Source organism: Panthera uncia (assembly GCF_023721935.1).
Source record: "Panthera uncia isolate 11264 chromosome B2 unlocalized genomic scaffold, Puncia_PCG_1.0 HiC_scaffold_24, whole genome shotgun sequence".
Classification (NCBI taxonomy): domain Eukaryota; kingdom Metazoa; phylum Chordata; class Mammalia; order Carnivora; family Felidae; genus Panthera; species Panthera uncia.
Window position 1 is genome coordinate 104,066,012 of NW_026057580.1, and position 22,005 is coordinate 104,088,016.

General features: G+C 46.2%; 1 protein-coding gene across 1 annotated transcript in view; it reads left to right on the forward strand.

Moving 5' to 3' along the window:
- The window catches only part of MTHFD1L (methylenetetrahydrofolate dehydrogenase (NADP+ dependent) 1 like), a 185,927-nt gene that overhangs the window by 115,052 nt on the left and 48,870 nt on the right, over positions 1 to 22,005 (forward strand). The window contains exons 24-26 of the mRNA XM_049653057.1: positions 295 to 472; positions 16,031 to 16,138; positions 18,563 to 18,715. Of these exons, the coding sequence (XP_049509014.1) occupies positions 295 to 472; positions 16,031 to 16,138; positions 18,563 to 18,715 (439 nt within the window). The remainder of the gene's footprint in view (positions 1 to 294; positions 473 to 16,030; positions 16,139 to 18,562; positions 18,716 to 22,005) is intronic.

Consider the following 22,005-nt stretch of genomic DNA (forward strand, 5'->3'; position numbering starts at 1 on the left):
TTCCACCCAGCATTTCTGTCCGAAAGACCGTGGATGATCAAAGGGTTACGTTATGGAATTTTCTCAATAAAACCCTTAACAACTTGAAATATTTGAGTCCTGTTAGAGAGGTTTCTTTTTTTTTTCCCCCAGCGCTTTTCTTTAAGTCTGATTTATTTAAACACAACGTAACCACTTTTGATGTTGAAAATATATTCAGTGTTAGAGAGCAAAGTTCTGTATAAACGGTTAGTCTTTCTTTAAAAACATCCCTAAATGAATACAGATGCAAAACCACAACGTTTTCATCACCAGGACCGACACCCGCGCGGAGATTGACTTGGTGTGTGAGCTGGCGAAGCGGGCCGGCGCCTTTGATGCGGTCCCCTGCTATCACTGGTCGGTCGGCGGGAAAGGGTCGGTAGACCTGGCTCGGGCTGTGAGAGAAGCTGCAGGTCAAGGAAGCCGTTTCCGATTCCTCTACGACCTCCAGGTAAGCTCGGCGAAGGTGCCGCCTCTGGCATCTCCACTGTGGGTCAGGCTGGTGCTTTGGGGAACTGGGTTCGACACCGAACACGTTCAGGGCTGGCTCTCCTGAGCAACTTCTTCTTTTTTTTTTTTTTAATCTTTATTTTTGAGAGAGAGAGAGACTAGAAGAGGGGCAGAGAGAGAGGGAGACCCCGAATCCGAAGCAGGCTCCAGCCCCTGAGCTGTCAGCACAGAGCCCGCCGCAGAATTCGAACTCACGAACCGCAAGATCATGACCTGAGCCAAAGTCGGATGCTTAACCGGCTGAGCCGCCCAGGCGCCCCTCTCCTGAGCAACTTCTGAAGGCTTGTGAAATTGTGTATTTTCCTCATCCATTTCTGCGATCGCTCTCGTCCCTCATTGTGGTTTCCTGGAGCCATGTGTGTGCTGGCAGATGAAAATATTTTTAGTTGTTGGATAACGCACATAACATTTACTGTCTCTTAGCATGTTGGCGTGTACCGTTCAGTGGTGTTGAGTACACGCACATTGCTGTGCAAACACCGTCCGTCTCCAGGGCTCTTTTCATCTTGCAGCACGTAAACTCTGCACCCAGGAAACCCCAGCTCCCCATTGCCGCACCCCCTCTACCCCTGCTAACCACCCTCCTACTTTCTGTCTCTGGGTCTGACCGGTCTGCATATCTTTCATATGAAACCATCCAGGTCTTGTCTTTTTCGTGACGGGCTTATTCACCGTCTCCGTCCTTTCAAGCTTCTGGAAGGACTGCCACAGACTGGGTGGCTGATGAACAACACAAGTTTATTGCTGGGACGTCCAAGATCAAGGCTCGGGCCGGTGTCCGGTGAGGGCCAGCTTCCTGTGTCATACACGGCCGTCTTCTCCCTGTATCCTCACGTAGTGGAAGAGAAGTGGGATCTCTCTGGAGTCATGAGGGCTCCAGTCTTGTGATCTCATTGCCCCCAAAACCCCACTTCCTAATTCCATCAACATAGTCAACCCCAGTGTCCCCGTGTCCTAACACTTATCACTTTGGGGATTAGACTTCATATGAATGAATGGTGGGGGTGGGGAGGATGCAGACATTTGGTTGGTATCGTTTGCTCAGAATAACGTCAGGATTCATCCATGTTCCACACACGTCACATGTCAGGATTTCCTTCCTTCCATCGCAAGTCATACATGTCGCATTTAGTCCATTCATTCGTCTGTCGGTGGCCATTTTCTCCAGTTGTACTACTTAGCTCTTATAAACCATGCTGCTATGAATATGTGTATAAAAATAATCTCTTTAAGACTTTGCTTTCAATGCTTTGGGGTATACACCCAGCGCTGGAGTTGCCGGATTGTCTCCTATATTTTTAAGCAGCTGGATAATTAGCCTCCAGCCAGAAAATCTGAACTTCCTGGGATCTCACTCTTCTCAGTTCATCTCGGCACCCACCTGCACATCCCTATCCTGGACGCTGTGGCTTCGGCTCCGGCTATCGATCTGTCCTGGTTGGTAGCCCAGGGTTGCCAGAGTGCTCAGCCTTTATGCTGGATGCTTCTCCTCCCATTCCTTCAGTCCCTCGCTCGCTCTCTCGATCCCTCAGGCATCACAAGCAGTAACATCTCTGTCCAGTTCAGATGCACAAACTCACAGCATAAGTGAAGAGAGGGCATAGCAGCACTGTCTCTATGGCCAGAGTTATGTCCTACGAGGGCACGATGTTCACCTTACTGCCAAGTCTCCTGCTAGTAAGAAGAAGGAAGGTTTTTTCTGTGCCCGGCATCTGGGCCCCTTGTGCATGTAACTGCTTTAGTCTCGACATCCCTGTTGGATAGGAATTGGTGATATCCCCCCATTTTATACATACGGAAACTAAAGTACAAGGAAATTAAATAAGTACCCAGTGTCCCCTGTCCCGAAAGAGGCAGAGCTGGGAGAGTATCAAGAATGATGGAGGTAACCGTCCTGCTCTGTCCTTCAGAACGCAGTACTGTGTTCAAAAGTAGGGGTGAGGGGCACCTGGGTGGCTCAGTCGGTTAGGCATCCGACTTCGGCTCAGGTCATGATCTCACGGTTCGTGGGTTGGAGCCCCGCATCGGGCTCTGTGCTGACAGCTCGGAGCCTGGAGCCCGCTTCGGATTCTGTGTCTCCTTCTGTCTCTGCCCCTCCCCAGCTTGTGCTCTGTCTCTCTCTATCAAAAATAAATAAATGTAAAAAAAAAAAAGTAGAGGTGAGGGTGGGGAACTACTCCTTCAAGGAGTGGCCCGCCTGCAGAAGAAGAATGGCAGTGACAGACACGGGATCCGTGGACGTTGTGGCCACTCCGTAAGTGTACCCGAACGGAAGGATTTCAGGAATGAATTGGGAAGGTTAGCCCACGGAAGGTTTGTCAGTTCGAAGGCCATGCTGTGAGTGAGAGCCAAGCCTGCTCTGGGTTACAGAGGTGGCGGAGATCAGCACGCCCCCGTTCCACATGAAGAAAACGGGTGGAACTTCAAGACGTGAGTTCTCTCACCCTGGAGATGCGAAGCGAAGCTAGACGCGGCCGTGCAGTGGGCCCGCTGAGGGAGTTCAAGCCAACTCAGTGGGGGCCGGCCCATGTGCCCTGTGCTCCTTCCTGTGCCCCGCTGCCCGGGTGAGCCCGCCGGCTTGTCCGTCACACCTCGCACGGCCCTGGGCCCTCTTACGCAAACCACTGTCAGGGACCCCACTCTCCCTGGCCTGCCCTAGGAGCCTCAGACCATTGCCATCTGATCTGGAACGTCCCCGCTCTGAGCGCCAAAGGCAGTTTTTGAAAGAACGATTTCACCAAGTAGGACTGTGTTCAAGGAAGCCATCCCAAGTGAAAAGAAGGTGGGCAAAGAGAAGAAACGTTTCTGCGTTCCAGTCTCGCATACACGCACTAACCCAAAGACGAACCCCTTTCCTTTCCGATATTTTCTTTTTTTTTTTTTTTTCCTGAATCCCATTCTTCAGGGAGATAATGCTGTTAAAATGTCTGCCTCCCTGTAAATAGGGGGAAAATTTATAATAACATGGACTAAAGTCCTGCGTTTGATAGGATTCTTGCCTCCTTTGCCAACACACTCTTCTCCCTTTTCTTAGAACCCAGAAATTAGATTTGGATTGCATAATTATTTATTAGATAGCCAGCATCTCTGCGGATTGCTGTATAATGTCAAGAGTGATTGCTGCTTCTGGCTCACTCCTGCCTCCCTAATAGCTAGCTGCGTTCCCCTCACTGGCAAGATGATTCTAGATAATCGAAGACCATTTACAGTCTTGTCTAGAAATCGGAATTCCGTGGTTCAGTCATTAACGCAGCTCAAACTTTTCTCACCTCGTCCTCAATTCTCACATATCGTGCTGGTGAACCTACACAGGCTAAGTAATGGTTCTCTTGAAACTCTTCATTCCCTTTATTTTCCACCCCCCAACGACTAACCCGTTAGTGCTTGGCAGCTTCATAGGTGTGGGATTGCCCTACAGGAAAACAGAAGTGATGAAATCCTTTTGGATAAATCAGCCTCCTACTGCCTTTGCCTCTCAGCGCAAACCAGGCTTCTGTGTGCCTTTTGCCGTCCACCAAGAATGCATTCCTCACGGGGTCGATGGCGTCTTGTTTCCTGCTCCACCTCTGCCCCAGTCTAGCATTAAAAAAGAAAGTCACCTGGGGCGCCTGGGTGGCTCAGTCGGTTAAGTGTCCGACTTCAGCTCAGGTCACGATCTCACACTCCGTGAGTTCGAGCCCCGCGTCGGGCTCTGGGCTGATGGCTCAGAGCCTGGAGCCTGCTTCCGATTCTGTGTCTCCCTCTCTCTCTGCCTCTCCCCCGTTCATGCTCTCTCTCTGTCTCAAAAATAAAACATTAAAAAATTAAAAAAAAAAAAAGAAAGAAAGTCACCTGAGATCGTTCGGAGGCATTTGACATAGAGTAGGAGCACAGGACATGATCGCTTTTGTGTGGGGAGTAGGAATCATCTCAAAAGCCCTTGGGGTAATCACATCTCACAACCCTTTGGGATAATCACGGTCCACGTTATGTCCCCCAGAAGTCATCTTTCTGTAACTTTCCCTCTTGTATCATGACTTTTGACAGTTCTGTCTTTACAGTTGACCGATACGATATCTCCATACCTGCAAGCACACAGGAAAATAGTATAGCAGAAAGAAAAATGAGTCTGTATTTACACTTTGTTAGCTATCAGAGCCCTATTCCATACATCATTCGAGTACATCTCAGCCAGTGCCGGGGGGGGGGGGGGGGGGGGGGGGGGGGGGGGGGCCCACCTCTGCTTTTTTTAAATGTTTGGGTTTTTTTTTTTTTGTTTTGTGTTGTTTTGTTTTTGAGAAAGAGAGCAAGTGGGGGAGGGACAGCAAGCTGACAGAGGGCTGTCAGCACAGAGCCCGATGTGGGGCTTGAACTCATGAACCATGAATTCATGACCTGAGCCAAAACCAAGAGTCAGAAGCTTAGCCAAATGAGCCACCCAGGCGTCCCCCAACTCTGCATTTTACATGCAGAAGCAGACGCTCCGAGAAGGTGACAGACTTGTGCCATAACGGATGGACGCTTGACAGAAGGAGAAGCATTATAGTCCAAAGGAGAAAGCTTTAGGGTCATGCAGAATTGAGTTTAAATCTTGCCTGGGCCTCCTACGGTCGATAAAATTTGAGCAAGTTAACTCCTCTCTCCGAGCCTCAGCTTCTTTATCTATAAAATAGCGTCTGATATTGACACCAACTTCACCACTTGGCTGTGAGGACAAAATGAAACGTCGCAGAGTAAAATGTGTGTGGGAAGGTGGGAGGCTGGCAATCGATGTTAGCTGTCCCTCTCTCGTGTTCACTTCAGGGGATAGGGAGGGCTTCCTGAGTTGACCTTCAAGAACTGTCTTGTAACTCAGGTAACGTTGTCAGGCTCCAGGATTGGTTTTCCTGTTCAAGTGGGTTGAAACCAAGAATTAGAGGCCAAGTGTCCAGTTGCACCCTGCATGAAAGGCATCACCAAATTAAAGGAAGATGTTTAGCATTCTTTCTGCATTAGAACTGGGAGCCCTTAGTGATAGGAAAAAAAAAAAAAGGCAGACGCTTTTGCAAATGCTGTGAGGCACCAAAACTCAGCTTGCAAATCAGACTCTCAGTGTTGTGTGTTAACTCAGGAGTTAAGGTTGAAAACCGTCTTCGTATCCTTCCTTTGACCTTGCAAACATTTCGAGGTGCGGCCTTGACGGCAAGAGAGGATAGTGTTTGTTTTTATTAAAGGGTCTTTCCTGTGCTTTGTGCGAAGCCAGTCTCTTGATCGCAGCGGGGGCTGGATGGAGGGAGATCAAAACAGACCGGGAAGACTCAGCCCAGGCAGCCAGCATCCCCAATTTCTGAACTACTACACTTTCTGTTTGTCCAGGAGGGTTTGCTCTCCTGCTGGTCCGTTTAAGGCGGGGCGGCCGGGTTGGGGGGGGGGGGGAGTTAATTTGGTTATTGAGGAATCATTTTCTATTCCTTAATGATTCAAATTTGAACATGTGTCAGTTGTTAGGGTGGTTTGTGAGCCTCAAGTTTGAAATACATAAAGATAAGTATAAACACACATACATGTGTACATAGTTTTTAAATTGGTAGAAAAAAAATATACGTCGTATGAAATTTCCCCTTTTAACCATTTTTAAATGTACAGTTCTGGGGCCTTAAGTGCATGTCACATTCTATGTGTAGTTATAATTAATTAATAGAATTTTAAAACGTAAAATTACCTTTATGCACATCTCTGTGCATCTTTTATATTTCATAGCAATTGCACACACACACACACACACACACACACACACACACATACACATACACACCGCGAGGAGAAGGGATGTGGTTTGTTGTTACTGCCCTTGTCCTTGTAGCATCGTCTCCCCCTGTGACGTGCTCTGGCTCCTTCTTCCCTTTTACAGACTCGCCCTTGGTCCCTTCCTGCTACCACCGACCCTTTCAGCTCTCTCCCCCCTGCTGAGCAATGGAACGTTTGGAGTGTTCTGTAGAAAGCAGCCCCTTACATTTTCCATGCAGCGCAGTATCTCATTCAGAAATCCTATGCTCTCATGTTCTGCTTTCTGTTATGACCGAGCTGGGTCTTTCAACCAGACTTCTCCAAGCCCATCATCAGCCTCTTTTCCCCCAGCCTCCTTTCCACCATTCAGCTGCAAATTCCCCCGTTGCCTCCCCTTGACCGAACCACACCCTTCTTCTGTGGGCACATCTCAAATCTCTGTCAAACTTAGATTCTGTTTCAGCGCTGGCTTCTGTGTTTTCTGTCAAGTCCCTTGGCCTGCAGTATATCACTCACCTCCTTGGCCGTCTCCCCCAGCTGTCTTTGGCAGGTCTCGTCAGATCAGAGCCTCTTGTTAGAACCCACCCAGCCTCCTCATCGCATCCGACTGAGTCCTGCGTGATTCTGGCAAAGCATGTCCCAGCTCTGTTTCCTTGGTGCCAGAAATAGCATCTGATGAGAAAGAAAGAGTGGTCTATAACTGTTTCTCGTGTGCATGTTGCAAGGATTCCTGTAATTTCATTTAAGTGCTTTCTTCTAACCTGAAAAGTGGAATGTCACTATGATAGAAGTTTCCAGAAACGCGTTATTTGACCTGAAATTGCGAGCCCATCAAGAAAGACTGAGGGTAAAATGAACCATCAGCGTCCCACCCTGTTAGCCAGCCACCTTCTGCCACTTCTTCATCCACTGCCTGGACATTCCGACTGTAATGTAGGTGACGGGCAACCATTGTGTAGGGACAGTACCCGTTTCTCAGCCTAAAACGCAAGCACTTAAGGAATATTCTTTAATATTATCACAGATCTTATCATGAAAGGGACCAAATACAACATACCACTTTAAAAAAGAAGCCTACCAGGACGCCTGTGTGGCTCAGTCGTTGAGCGTCTGACTTCAGCTCAGGTCATGATCTCATGGTTCGTGGGTTCGAGCCCCGTGTCGGGCCCTGTGCTGACAGCTCGGAGCCTAGAGCCTGCTTCAGATCTGTGTCTCCCTCTCTCTCTCTCTCTCTACTCATCCCTCATTTGTGCGCTTTCTCTCTCTCTCTCTCAAAAATAAACATTTAAGGGGCGCCTGGATGGCGCAGTTGGTTAAGCGTCCGACTTCAGCCAGGTCACGATCTCGCGGTCCGTGAGTTCGAGCCCCGCGTCAGGCTCTGGGCTGATGGCTCGAAGCCTGGAGCCTGTTTCCGATTCTGTGTCTCCCTCTCTCTCTGCCCCTCCCCCGTTCATGCTCTGTCTCTCTCTGTCCCAAAAATAAATAAAAAACGTTGAAAAAAAAAAAATTTAAAAAAAAAAAAAAAAAAAAAATAAACATTTAAAAAAACTTTTTTAAATAAATAAAAGAGAAACCTACAACTTCAGCATTTTAGGAAAAAAACACTTAAAACAGCACAGGCTTTCAGTCACTCCAGCATCTGAGAGTTTGGAGACTTGTCTTAGTGATGACTTTTTGTGAAAAAATGATTTCTGTTTCCTTTGGTAAAAGTACAGTTGACCTTTGAACCAACACAAGATTGAACTGCACCGACCCACGTACGTGGATTGTTTTCAGTAAATACGCTACCGTCCTGTAAATGTATTTTCTCTTTGTTTTGGTTTTCTTAATAACCGATTCTTTTCTCCAGCTTCCTTTATTGTAAGACTAGTACATACAACATACAATCTATGTGGTAATCAACTATTTACCTTATGAGCAAGGCTTCTGGTCAACAGTAAGCTGTTAGTTACATTTGGGGGGTAGAGTCAAGTATTCTTGGATTTTTGACTATGTGGGGGTGGTTGGTGCCCCACATCTCCCATTGTTCAAGGGTCAGCTGTAGTTTATTATGCTCTTCAGTGAGACTCTTACACCCAGAGTTTTTTCTTCGGAAGCACATTTCCAAAGGATCCGATAGATCTCCATGAGGGAAATTATGAACGCTGCTGAACAATCAAGAAAAAGAGACTCTTGTAAAAAAAAAAAAAAAAAAAAAAAAAACACAAAAACGAGGGCTCCTTGAGTGTGAAAATAGCACTTAAACCACACCTTCAACCATTCGTATTACTCTTATAATACATTGAGGTTTACAAGCCAAGTTTGTGGAAAGGGGATCAACACATACGGCATAAAAATACATGTTAGTAGGCAAAGCCACGTGCTCAGGCCACGTTAGCGCTTCTTCATGCGGGTGGGAGGAGATCATTAAAATCACCCCTTCCTATATGTTCCTTTCCTTGACGTTGCTCTTATGTTCTGCTTGAGCGTACAAAAGCTCACCCCTGTGAATTTTTTATTGTCATCATTTGACGTAGGCAAATAGAGATCTTTCGGCGATGAGCTTTTTTTCCATCCCCAGACCCCAGCTATATCCACCGCACATCTCGTTTGCCTTAGGACAGTGAGATTCCTCTGGAGTCTTCTGGGTTAACCTGTCGCTCAGGGCCAGCGAGCCAGCAGGGACACCTGCTCAGTGAGCTGGCTCCCGTTAGTCAGCACGTACGCGTTTAGGAGCTCAGATGTGCTGGTTGACAGCCAGGGACAAGCTTTGTGTCAAAGATACAAGTGTCTGTTTTTCTCAGTAAGAGCACTGATCCCAAGACACTAAAGGTATATTGCAATGAACCCCTTATACCTTGTGTGTGCCCAGGATAAGTTAACGTCGATGGTTTCATATACTTTTATTTGAAGTACTAGAAAGGTAGGGGCGCCTGGGTAGCTCAGTCAGTTAAGTGTCTGACTTCAGCTCAGGTCAGGATCTCACAGTTCATGAGTTCGAGCCCCACATCGGACTCTGTGCTGACAGCTCGGAGCCTGGAGCCTGCTTTGGATTCTGTGTCTCCCTCCCTCTCTGCCCCTCCCCGACTCATGTCCTATCTCTCTCTGTCTCTCCAAAATAAATAAAAACATTTAAAAAGTTAAAAAAGAAATTCTATCGTATTGATAGTAGAGTATTGGCTTAGTGTTTTCATGGGTCTCCTAAGACTGTCAGAGCTGCTGACTTTAGAACTTGACCTCCAGGTATATTGAGATGCCCCTATATTATAATACCTGTATACTTCATTGATATTGGGAGCTTCTTTTTTAACCTCTGTTTTAAGTTTTGTTTTATTTCACTTTGTCCATGTTGGCCATTTCCTCCTCACGAAAAAATATTTTAAAGCTTTGTGTAACTGCTTTTCTGGAATTTGTAGATCAGTTTTATTCCACCAAGAAGGTCTTAAATAATATAATAATTCTTGGGGTGCCTGGGTGGCTCAGTTGGTTAAGTTGCCTACTCTTGATCTGGGCTCAGGTCATGATCTCATGGTTTGTGAGATCAAGCCTCACGTCGGGCTCTGTGCTGGCTGTAAGGAGCCTGCCTGGGATTCTCTCTCTCTGTCTCTCTCTCTCTGCTCCTCCCCCATTTGCTCTTTCTCTCTGTCTCTCTCAAAAATAAATAAACATTTTTTTTAAATAAATAAATAAATAAATAAATAATACAATAATTCTAGCAGGTTTCCCAGACCGTAGCAAAAAAAGATGTGCTGTCTAACTTTGACTAACTCAGCTTCTTTGAGCCTGGATCACCGTATATACAAAATGAATATAACGCAGGAAGAAGTCACCACATCCTCCAACTTACCTTTGTGCTGTTCCTCAGCTAATTTTACGGTGCACGTACTGTGGGCGGAAGGCTGTACAACGATACAACAATTGGTCAGAGTTGTTCTCCAGAGCTGTGCTGCCCAGGCCCATAGTGACCGATTACAGGTGGCTATTTAAATTTAAATTAACCACAATTAAGAATTTTGTCCTCCAGGGCACTAGTGTGTCGTATTTGTGCGTTGTGTCATTGTCCCCACCCCACCAGACGCGCTTTATTCAGGAGGTCCCCAAAGTTCTCTGTATACCGTGACATCTTGAAAGTACTCGCCCTCGGTGGCTATTTATTTATTCAACAGATGTTTGTGGAATCCCTACTGCGTGCAAGCTACTCTCCTAGACATTAGGGATAGGAGGAGAATGATGTGGTGAACAGATAAATTAGTAAATATTTACAGAGTCAGGGAAAGCCAGGGGTGGTTAATTCGTAAGCTTTCATAATTTACCATTTTATTTGTTTTATTGAAAACGCGTTTAAAACCAAGCAGTGTAGGTGAATATCAAGTTCAGATCAAGATCACGTGACAGCTTGGCTCTCTTTTTTGTTGTTTTTTCTTAAAAGATTGTACTTCTCCCCCAAATTGAGCCGAGCAACAGCAGGATGTCCCTTGCCTACTGACATAACATAGGTTGTATGCGATGGGAACTACCTTATCAGGGCAGTTTTTAGTTTTTATATAAAACCCAAAAGATACATTGACTAAGATAATCTTTTTATTTATTCGCTTGTCCACGTGAGTGACAAAGAAAAATTGTAGTCGCAGTCCAGAGAGGATTTTGGTCTTGGGATTTGTGGCTAGGTCAGCTGACGCGCTTGATTTATTTAGCATGGGGCTGCGGGTCACGCGCCAGGGTGTGGATGTGACATTCTCTTAGGCTCACGTTGGACAGCACTGCACGTGTCAGAGCGGTCAGGGGAACACGCTCATCTTCCCCGGGCATAGCAAGCCTGGGGCCGGGGCGGCGAAAGTGCGGAAGGGCAAGAGGCAGGCAAGGCATGTTGGGAAGCCTGGGGGTCTGGCATCTGAGGGTAAAGAGGGGAGACAAGGCGCCCAGCTGGACTCCTACTGCTGGCCCTTGCCTGCTTTCCTACACTTTCCCAGCATGTCACGTTTGGGCGGTTGCAATTTTCCTACAGGAATTAGACAAAAAACAACTACACGGCTTACCTAGTCAGCCTGGCACCTGCCTGAAATTCTCAAAATACTATCAAATGAGCATTGGAAAGGAAGGTGGTTTAGTCATCAGCCGAAAATGCGTATTTCTGAATGTCCCGAAGAATTGAAAGCTGAATCTCCAAGGAGGTATTTGTACACGCGCGGTCCTCACGGCATTATTCACAGCAGTGGAAAGGTAGAAAAGAGCCGAGAGTCCATCAGTGGGTGCCTAGAGAAGAAAAAAAATGCACTTACAGTGAAACATAACACAGCCTTCAAAGGGAAGGAAATTCAGACACATGCTGCGACATGGACGAACCTTGAGTGTCATGCTAATTGAAATACCCCAGGTGCAAGAGGCCGAATGTTCTCTGGTTCCACCTGTGTGAGGTAGCTGGGGTAGCCAAATTCGTAGAGGAAAAGCAGTTGCCACAAGCCGAGGGGAGGGAAGAAGGGGGAGTTAGTGTTGAACGGGTACACAGCTTTTGTTTTGCCAAATGAAAAGAGTTCTGGAGATTGGTTTTACAACCACATGGAGGTACTTCGTATGGAACTATATACCTCAAAATGGTTAAGATGGTCAATTTTCTATTACTGTATATTTTACTACAATTAAAAATTAAATACATATATTTCTTGAAATGAAATACTGTCAGGTTTAAAAACATGCAGTACGGGGGCCCCTCGGAGCATCCGACTCTTGATTTCGGTTCAGATCGTGATCCCAGGGTCGTGGGATCAAGCCCCACGTCGCATCCGGGTCTGTGGTGAGCGCGGAGCCTCCTTCAGATTCTTGCTCTGTCTCTAAAAATAAAGGGGGAAAAAACCATAATACATTAGTTAAATACCCACTCGCTAATTCCTTCACTAATCATCCTTTTACTCTTACCTGCTTCACGTGTGAGCTCTTTAAGCATTGTCATAACAGAAAAGTCATATTGTAACCCAGAGTTCAGTAAATAGCGCGTTGCAGTCGTTGGATTATGTTATAAATGGCAATATCCTTTTTTGTTGTCATTTTGTAGCTCTCCTGGGGACACTGCCTGTTGCCCAGGACCACCCACTATCATACTATTTGGGGAGCACAGTATCCTGAGACCTGAGTTCCCCTGACAAAGCATGGGCATTTGCTTGCTCTCTGTGGATGCTGGAAATATTTTCCAGCATCCGATTAGCTTCTGTTTCTTAAAAAGGTTTGCTCTTTGCAAAGCAGTTATTGACCAGCAGAGGAGACCGTATTAGCTTAAGTGCAGCGTCGAAAGCAAGCACTTCAGTGCCCGTCCACATATCCTGCTGATGAGGAAGGTCTAAGGTTCAGCAAAAAGTCCTTTCTCGTTATTGTCTCCAGGACATCAGCACCTTCACTTTCTTAAAATCTGACATTGACATTGTACCACATGGAATCCTTGCTTGGTCAACAGGAGATTCAGAAATATCTGTTCCCGGGGTACCTGGGTGGCTCAGTTCAGTTAAGCGTCTGACTTCGGCTCAGGTCGTGATCTCGCGGTGTGTGGGTTCGAGCCCCGCGGCGGGCTCTGTGCTGACAGCTCAGAGCCTGGAGCCTGCTTCGGATTCTGCGTCTCCCCCCTCTCTCTGCCCCACCCCTAGGGCCTCATGCTCTGCCTCTCAATAATAAATAAAACTGTTTAAAAAAAAGAAAAGAAAGATTTGTTCCTTTGCTCAACTATATATTGAGGGCCTACTCTGTACTCCAGGGGCCGTGTCAATACCCCGCCTGTAGGTGAACAAGAGGTGGTCCCTGACCTCAGAAGTTCAATAGGCTGTTCCTTCTTTTCACCTAATAGGAATGTGGAATCTTTTACAGTAGAAGCTGCCCTGTAGGTTATCTCTGTAATTCTTCCTACAACATTCCTGGCACCATACCTCGCTTACACTGATCTCTCCTGGAGCAGGCAGGTCACCACTGAGTGAGGCAGTCCCGAGGATTACAGCTTCTCCTTAAACATCGGGCTAAGAATTACCTTCTTTCTCCTTTCTGTCTTTGCTGCGCGTTCTGCCTTCCTGGAAAATAATGATCCTTTCTTTTTGGAGTACTCCCTTCTGGAGGTGCAGATTATTCTCTGATTTCTCCGGTGACAGCCCCTGGAGTACAGGCCCCTGGCCATGTGGTAGACTTCAGGGTCCCAGTTTGATCCTAGGACCATTACCATTTGACGTCCATCAGTGTACCCAAAAATAGCCTGAGCCCTGCCGGCAGCCCCCTTACTGCCATTCCCGGGTGAAGCCCCAGTCCTGTAAAGCATCCGTGTAAGCGCATTACAGGGCCATCTGAACAGAAGAGAAAAGAATGCCTACCTGTGCTTCAGAAGGATCAGTAAAAGCTTTGTAGAGAAGCTGGCCTTTGAGAGAGACCTTAGAGAGCTCGGAGATTGATCTTGGGGGATTACAGACGAAGAAGCTTTATGTGCAGGGCCCAGAAGCAAGAAGACATGGGGAAATTTTAAGATATGGGGGCTTAACCTTATGCTTCAGAGCACATATTGTGCAGGTATTTAAATATCACAACCAGATTTTTTCTTCAGTAGGCCGTGAAAAGCGGAAGATTTTTGGGTTTGTCGTAGTTGGGTACCTTTTCAAAAGGACCTTTTAGACCATGGTAGAGTAGAGGGCATGTTGGAAGTGAAGAGACCAATTAGGAAGCTTCACAATGGGCTAGACCATTAGCATCTCAACCAAGGCAGGGGTACTTAGAAGGATCATTCCCCCCACATCCTCACCTATCCTTGATATTCTCATACTTTTCATTCTTGCCAAGCTAATGAGTGTGAGTTAGATTTTTATCCTTTTCGTTTGTTTCCTTGATTACTAATGAGAGTGGCCATTCTTTATATGGTTATTAGTCACTCCTTTGGCCCAGTATTAATTATTTGTCTTTTTCTTGACTTGTGGGAGGTTTTTTTAATTCATTCCAGTAACTAATCTTTTGACTGCTAAATATTTGCTTATATCTGTCTTCTCCCAGACTGTTCCTTATCCTTTATCCTTATTTATAATGTCTTTTTGTACACAAGAAGTTTTTAATTTTGATGTCAGATCTATAAATCATTTCTTTTAAGGCATATTCTGTTCTTACCATATTTAAGAAATCCTTCCCTACCTCAAGATCATAAAGAGAGCTCCCAATATTTTCTTCCAATATTTAGAGTTTTAATTTCAAAAGTTATGCCTTTGTTCTATATTGGATTTATGTAAGTGCCACTTGCGAGGTAGGAATCTAATTTTATTTCTCTCTAGCTGAACGTCAGTTGAATGGTCAGCCCTTTCTCTGTTTTGTGTCATTTCTACTATATACGGTCCCACACCTGCTGCGGTATCCTTCTGGGTTCTTTCTTATCTTCCATTGATTGATTCATGTAGTCTTATGCCAATACCATATGGAATTCATTACCATAGTTTTGTAGTCTGATTGATCTGGAAAGGCAAGTCCCTATCTTTGTTCTTATGGTTTTACTTACCTTTGAAGTTATCTTACCTATCTGTGCCATTACTCTTAGGAATTTGAGAATTGATTGGCCAAGCATCCCAAAGCGCTCTTGGGATTTTTATTGGAATTGCACTGAACTAATAGGTGAAGTTTGAGAGAACTGACATCTGTACAGTATTCTCGTCTGTGAACAGAGTACTTCTCTCCATTGACTCAAACCATCTTTTACGTCCTTCAGGGAAACGTTATAATGACTCACACCTTCATTTATTATTTGTTGCAACGTCCAGTATTTAAGTTCCAGGCTACAGAACCAGTCTACAGTAATAAAAACTCCAGTAATGAAAAACACATTCAAAAGCAGTTTGGGGTTCTGTCAGATGGGGGTGGGGGGTAGACCCAGCTTTCATTTTCTCCTATGGGATAACTCTCCTTCCTGTGTGGATCAGTAGTAATTCGTACGAATGTACAGACGTACTTCTGCCCCTTGGTGACATTCATTCCACCAATGGGCACTCGGTCCAGCAGCTGTGCACCAAACGGTAAATCCACTAACTGCATTATGCCTCTGTACCTTCCACCCACAGTAAAATTATGAATGACTTTGTCAAATGATTTGCCTAAGTAAGAATCACTTCATCTGCGACATACTCCTTTCCGGTGAACCACGGTTCTTTCTGAAGATCACGTTCAGGATTTTGCCAGCAGTCTGCATCCACGTTTCCCCTCCAGCATTATGGAGGATTGTTCTTCTCCACCACACACACTTCTGTGCCTGTATCCAGCCTTCTTGGATTCTTTCCCAGTCTCCATGATTTCTCATAATTCGCTGAAGTGACACTAGATTCAACCCCGATTTCCCAATAAAGTCAGCACATCGACATTTATATCAAAATATCAGCCCACTCCTACTCACAAAAAAAGTACTCGTTTTCTAGTATTGCTGTGTTCTCTGTTATATAACCCCGAGCTGAGATGCACTTGAGTATTTAGTTAGGAGACTCCTGTTCTGACACATAAGACCATTAAAACCATAGTATGAAGTACATCTTTTAAAACAATGCAGTGGGTAAAAATGATTAGATAAGCAGCCTTTGAGTTGGCTGAACCTCTAAAGCTTCTTGATACTTCTTCATACTTTAAGGGTGATAGAAGGAGAAAAGAGTGTTTGTTTCAAATGCCACGGGTGCTGAGGAGGGAATCTGGTAGGGAATTTTAAGCAATTGCACAGAAACTCCCCGAGCTTTCCCTCAATTCTTTCCCCAGATTAACGTTAACAATTTTGTCGTCCTTTGTGTTTCTCCAGCTTCCAATTGTAGAAAAGATAAGAACCATCGCGCAGGCTGTATATGGAGCCAAAGATATCGAACTGTCTCCTGAGGCACAATCCAAAATAGATCGTTACACACAACAGGTAAGAGTTACACTTTTAAGGGGGGGAAAAAAAAAGTCCACCTGTGGCTCGTAAAATGCTCACTTTGACTTCAAGACTGTTATTTGTCTCCCCAGCTGAACTCAGCCCAATCTATTTAGTCCACAGAGATTGAACTGATATCCCTGGGTAGTTTGTTGATTACAAATAGAACATTATAGCAAAGGTGTATATCCTCTGAAGGATACATCGTTGACTTTTGTGGTTACAAATTGTCCGATATGCATCGTATGTGTGATGTGGTGTCTGTGATGGGATGGTTCATCCCTCCCGCTCAGCCAGGAGCATTGAAACTTGGATGTGCGGCTGTGGAGTCGGATTTGGGTGATTTCTGGTGCTTCCTCTTCCTTGCAGGGCTCTTACTCCCTTAGGAATGTTAGCACGGTGCCAGGTGAGGCAACGTGTATGTAGTGCACCTTATAAGATGGGGGTTCTTGGTGTTCATTTTTTCTGCAAGTGGTTCATTGGCTTGGGGCCGAGATTGCCCACCAGAGTCGAAGGCTCTGTCATCTTCTAGGGAGTGACAAAGGCAAGTCAGCAAACGTCTGTGAAGGTGGCTGGGAGTCAGCAGCCTGAGCCCAGTCCTACGATGACCATCATTCATGGACTCTGCTGCGGCACGGTCAGCCACCTCGACCAAAACGACCGTATGCCTCGAATGCTCCCTCCACTTTGCTGTGATGTGATAGAAGTCAAAGCACTTCCAGAGCTGGCTGGCAAAATGACTTCATTATGAGTATCATTGATCTCTTTTTTAAAATTCCCGACCCCTAATCCTATTTGTAAATCATATTTTGACTTTTTTTTTTTTTCATATTTTGATTTTTTGATAAAAACTACCGATGCCGGCCAGAGTACTCTCCCAGGTTTGGTAAGATAATTAGCAACTCATGTTTTCTTAGAATTTTCCACGTATGCCCTCAGCTTGTGCTTTTAAAAAATAAATGGTTCGGGGCGCCTGTGTGGCTCAGTCGGTTAAGCGTCCGACTTCGGCTCAGGTCACGATCTCGCAGTCCGTGGGTTCGAGCCCCGCGTCGGGCTCTGGGCTGATGGCTCGGAGCCTGGAGCCTGTTTCCGGTTCTGTGTCTCCCTCTCTCTCTGCCCCTCCCCCGTTCATGCTCTGTCTCTCTCTGTCTCAAAAATAAATAAGCGTTAAAAAAAATAAATAAATAAATGGTTCCCACAAATTGCTGTACATACTGGCATTGTTCTGCAGTGAAATTTCACTCGTGTGCAATGAAATGAGTAAAGTAAGGTCATTGTCATTCATCTTTTTTTTTTTTTTACGTGAGTTTAAAATAATGTTTAAGGATCATTATTTATTCTAGTGTTTGTTTTCGGCATTAAAACTTCTTGTTTATATGAAGTCATATGCTACTAGTTTATACCCTGTTGGTTTTTTGTTTTTTTAAATATCTGGAGTGGCAAAATACTACAGGGCAAGCCTACCTCAGTTCAAATTATTTCATTCGTTGAATGATCTCTGAAACCCAAAATTCTGGCCCCCATTTCTATAGAGCAATTGTGATTGTCCCCCAGCAGATTTCTGATCAGTGTATGAGACTATTCTAGCATTTGAAAACAGACCAGCCCCACCCTCCAATTGAAAATATTGAAAAATCTTCCAAATAGTTTTAAGTTGAATCATAAGAAATTCTGCATGTGTTACCTCTGAAGACTATATTCCTTTTATCCCTACCAACTGACTGAAGAAATATTCCTTAAAAGTTATGTGTCCAGTATGTGGTGGCCATCAATTAGCAAAGTCTCTGAAGAGACACTATGTACCCTTTAATCAGAACCAGGCTGCAAGGACACTGTCCTTTTTGTGAGACCCCACATGTGACTTCCTGCCCTTTCACCTTTGGAACTCTGGGTCAGGCGTCGCCTTTGGTCCTCAAAAATAAGAGTCTTAAATAGTGACCTCATCTCAGTTCATATAATGTGATCGCAGATCAAATAACCATGATTCATAAACCAACACAAAGGGACCCTTTGCTTCCCGACAGCCTCCAAGAATGAGTGAACACGACTGAAAGCCTCATTACGGAGCCTTTCTCCATTTTTACCTTTCTGAGTCCCGGATATTAATATCCTTGGAAATAGTTTCTGACAGGGCCTTTGCTTCTCCTTTGCCTGAAAATAGCCACACTTTCCCCCAAACACACACATAATGCTGCCTTCCTTACGGAGAGTTCTCCGAAATAAACAGCAGGTACTTTCAGCCACGCGATGATCACGTGGAAATGAATTTTCTTCCCATCTTCTTGCCCAGTGAACGAGTAGTGACCAGCACCTGCCGTGTGCCTGGACCTGAGCCTCGGGGATCGTGTGGAGTGCAAGTCGGACACATACAAGAAACTGACATCTGTGCTCAATGAACACCTTTCCTTTCCTTTCTTCCAGGGGTTTGGAAATCTGCCCATCTGCATGGCAAAGACTCACCTTTCTCTGTCTCACCAACCTGACAAGAAAGGCGTACCCAGAGATTTCATTTTGCCCGTTAGTGACGTCCGGGCCAGCATAGGCGCTGGGTTCATCTACCCTCTGGTCGGAATGGTGAGTAACATTCTCCGGAAACCTTCCCCAGGCTGTGTTGTCCTGATGCCTTAAATCCTTCTGTTCTGCCAACGCTTTGCAAATCGGCAGCTGGGAATTAATAGTGTTTGCTGTTTTTCTAGACATTCTCTTCCACCATATAAAACACCTCTTCCGTCGTGGTTTGGGTTTTTCTTTCTTGTGTTTTTTAAATCGTGTGTTCAGGATCCCTGACCTTTTTCACATTATCGTACTCAAATGATAAGATTTGATTCTAGTCAGATAATGGAGGAGACTGCTCCTGCCAGACAGGACCCGCCCAGCACCTCTAAAGGCTGGCAAAAATCCAGTGTTTCAATCCAACACATGGCTCTGTTGTTATTATGTAAACAAGCAATGAACGGGCCAAAAGTAGATTAAAAAGTGCAGAATTTTTCCCTTGACATTCACATGTTTCATCTAATATTGGGCAAGATGTTTTCAATGAGCATTTCTTGCATTCTCATTGCTTGTGAGGCATGGCGATACTCTGAGGGGCACAGGTTTGCATAGCACAGAGGCATCTAGAAAGGGTGGCGTTGGCATGCTGAGTGCCCTCAGCACGGGGGCGGCGACAGCCGCTTTGGCCCGAGGTGGATGAGGGAACACGGTATGTGGAAGAAGAGAGTCGAGAATTCTTCGTAAGAGCTCTGAACTGGGGAAACAGTGAATTTCAACTCACGGGCACAAAAACACATGACAGACCCAGCGTGGTCCAGCGTGGCTGGGGTTGGACGGGCCGGGGAGTCTGAGAAATGGCTCAGGGAGAGCAAGACCGGTCGGGCCAAGCTGTTACGGAGCTCGACTGTCGTCGGTGGGAACTTGGGCTTTTCTCCTCGGCGCCCTGGGGAGTCACTACAGGGCGGTTTCTGAGTTTGTTTGTTCGTTTTCTTTTTATAAGAGGAAAAATGTGATCTGATTTTTATTTTAGAAAAATAGCCCCGGCAGCAGAAGGAGCATGGTTAGAGGGCTGAGAGCCAGAGGTAAATGGCACTGCAGTCGTTCAAACTAAGACGGAGAGAAGAGGAGAATGCAAGACGGATTTGAAGGGCGGCCACCTACCTGTGGGGCCGGGGGAGGGGCACTTGCCGCCCGACTGTGGATGGCGGTGCCGTGGTCACAGAAGGCACACGGGGAAGGCAGATTGGCCGGGCCTAGATGAGTGTGGCGTAGATGTGGAGAAGCGCGGGCGTTAACGGGACACGTAAAGTGGCCTGTGGATCTGTTAGAAATGCAGACATAACACTCAGAGGAGCAGGAAGCAAGGCCTTGAGAGTTGTCAGAATGCAGATGAAGGCAGAGCTTGAACCAGGGGAGAAGCACGGATAAGCACGAGAGACCTGAGAAGAGGGTGAAGGATGACACTCCAAGCACGCTTAGGGACACCTGGGTGGCTCAGTCGGTTGAGGATCTGACTCTTGATTCCAGTTGAGGTCGTGATCTCGCGGTCGCGGGATGGAGCCCCGCGTGGGATTCTCTCTCTCCCCCTCTGTCTGCTCCTCTCTCTCTCAAGAATAAATAAATAAACATAAAAATTTTTTCTAAACGTCCACATTTACAGGGCCACCCCAGGAGTCTGGGGGGAGACCAGGGAGTCCCTGGAAGTCAGGGCGGTGGCGGGCTGGGGGAGGGGTAGCAATGGCATTGGTGTAGGGAGAAGGGTTCACATCCTATGGCTACTGGATGACATCTCCCGAGGGGAGGTGGGGCGGAGAAGGGGAGTGACTACAACAGGGGGGCCTTCCGGGGCGATGGAAATACTCTATATTTTGACTACTTTGATTGTGGTGGCGGTTCCATGACTATATTGGTTTGTCAGAACTCATAGACCTGTACCACCTGAAAAGGATGAATTTTATCGAGTATAACTTACTTATGCCTCAATGGAGATGTACGTAAGGAACAAAAATGGAGAGTGAGAAGAGTTTGCTTTATGCCCCTTAGAGTGGCCTCGTGACAGCAGCTCCTCAAGTGCTCAAAGTCTGCTGAGCTTGGGTCAGTGAAGGCCTTTGCTCAGGAACAAGAGCACAGCCCGGAGAGAGGAGGGGTGTGCCCGTGGGCCTCACCGAGGAGAAAGCCAACCTCCCTCAGAATCGGCCCTGTCTGGCCCTGTACAGATTCAAAACCCCGCAGTAACTGGCCTAGCAAATTCATTCATTCATTCATTCATTCATTCATTCAACCAGTATACAGAAGGCATGGTGCTCAGTGCTCCGGGAATCCCAAAACAAAGCAGCTTTCCATTTCAGACAGCTTACAGCTGATAGGAACAGACAGAAGTGAATGACAAAGAAAATGGTTTGGTATAAAAATTAGGAATCAATCAAGGGCACCTGGGTGGCTCAGTCGGTTAAGAGCGTCCGACTTCAGCTCAGGTCATGATCTCACTGTTCCCGAGTTCGAGCCCCGCGTAGGGCTTTGGGCTGACAGCTCAGAGCCTGGAGCCTGTTTCAGATTCTGTATCTCCCTGACTCTCTGTCCCTCTCCTACTCCCACTCTGTCTCTCTCTGTCAAAAATAAATAAACATTAAAAAAATTTTTTTTTAAATTAGTTAATAACCTTAATAGTTCTGAGCATTTAACAGTCATCAGAAGTCATAATTTAAAATCTTGTGGACACTAAACAAATAGACGCTGTGGATCTTCTCCCATCCCAGCTAATACCACCAGACCCACATGTTGAGACCAGTTCTGGGAAATCAGAGTTCTGGAGCCGCCACTCATGCAGGAACACTGACGAATGACTAGTAGGAAAATGAATGTGAGGAATGGCGTTTGGGGGGCGGCCGCAGGCCCGCAGTGTCCTGAAGAGAGCCCCGGGCTGCCCTGTGGTGCCCCCAACCGCAGGGCCAGGCCAGGAACCGTCAGTGAAACAGTCAAGTGTGAGGACGCAGGAAGGAAGCAGTGCCTGACTAAAGAAGTTCCTGGAGGTCAGGAAACGGTCACGTGTAGTTGGTGGCCTTAGCGTCCGCTTTCTATGACAGCGGGAAGTTGCGCGTGTATCAGGGCAAGTGCACCGTTGGAGGCCAGGATCGCCTAATAAGGGCTGGTATTTACTTTTACTTGACCCCATTCTGGGCCCTGCTACAGTCTTTTGAAATGCTTCGAACATTCATCACCCGTGTGGGAGACACAGTGTAGTAATTTCCTGCTGAGATGACTGAGGGAAAGGGAATGGGGACACCGGAGGGGCTGGTTCCTGCAGGTGGGAAAATCCTAGCATCCTGAGTCACTCTTACTCTTAATCACGAAACATGTGCTTATTTGAGTTC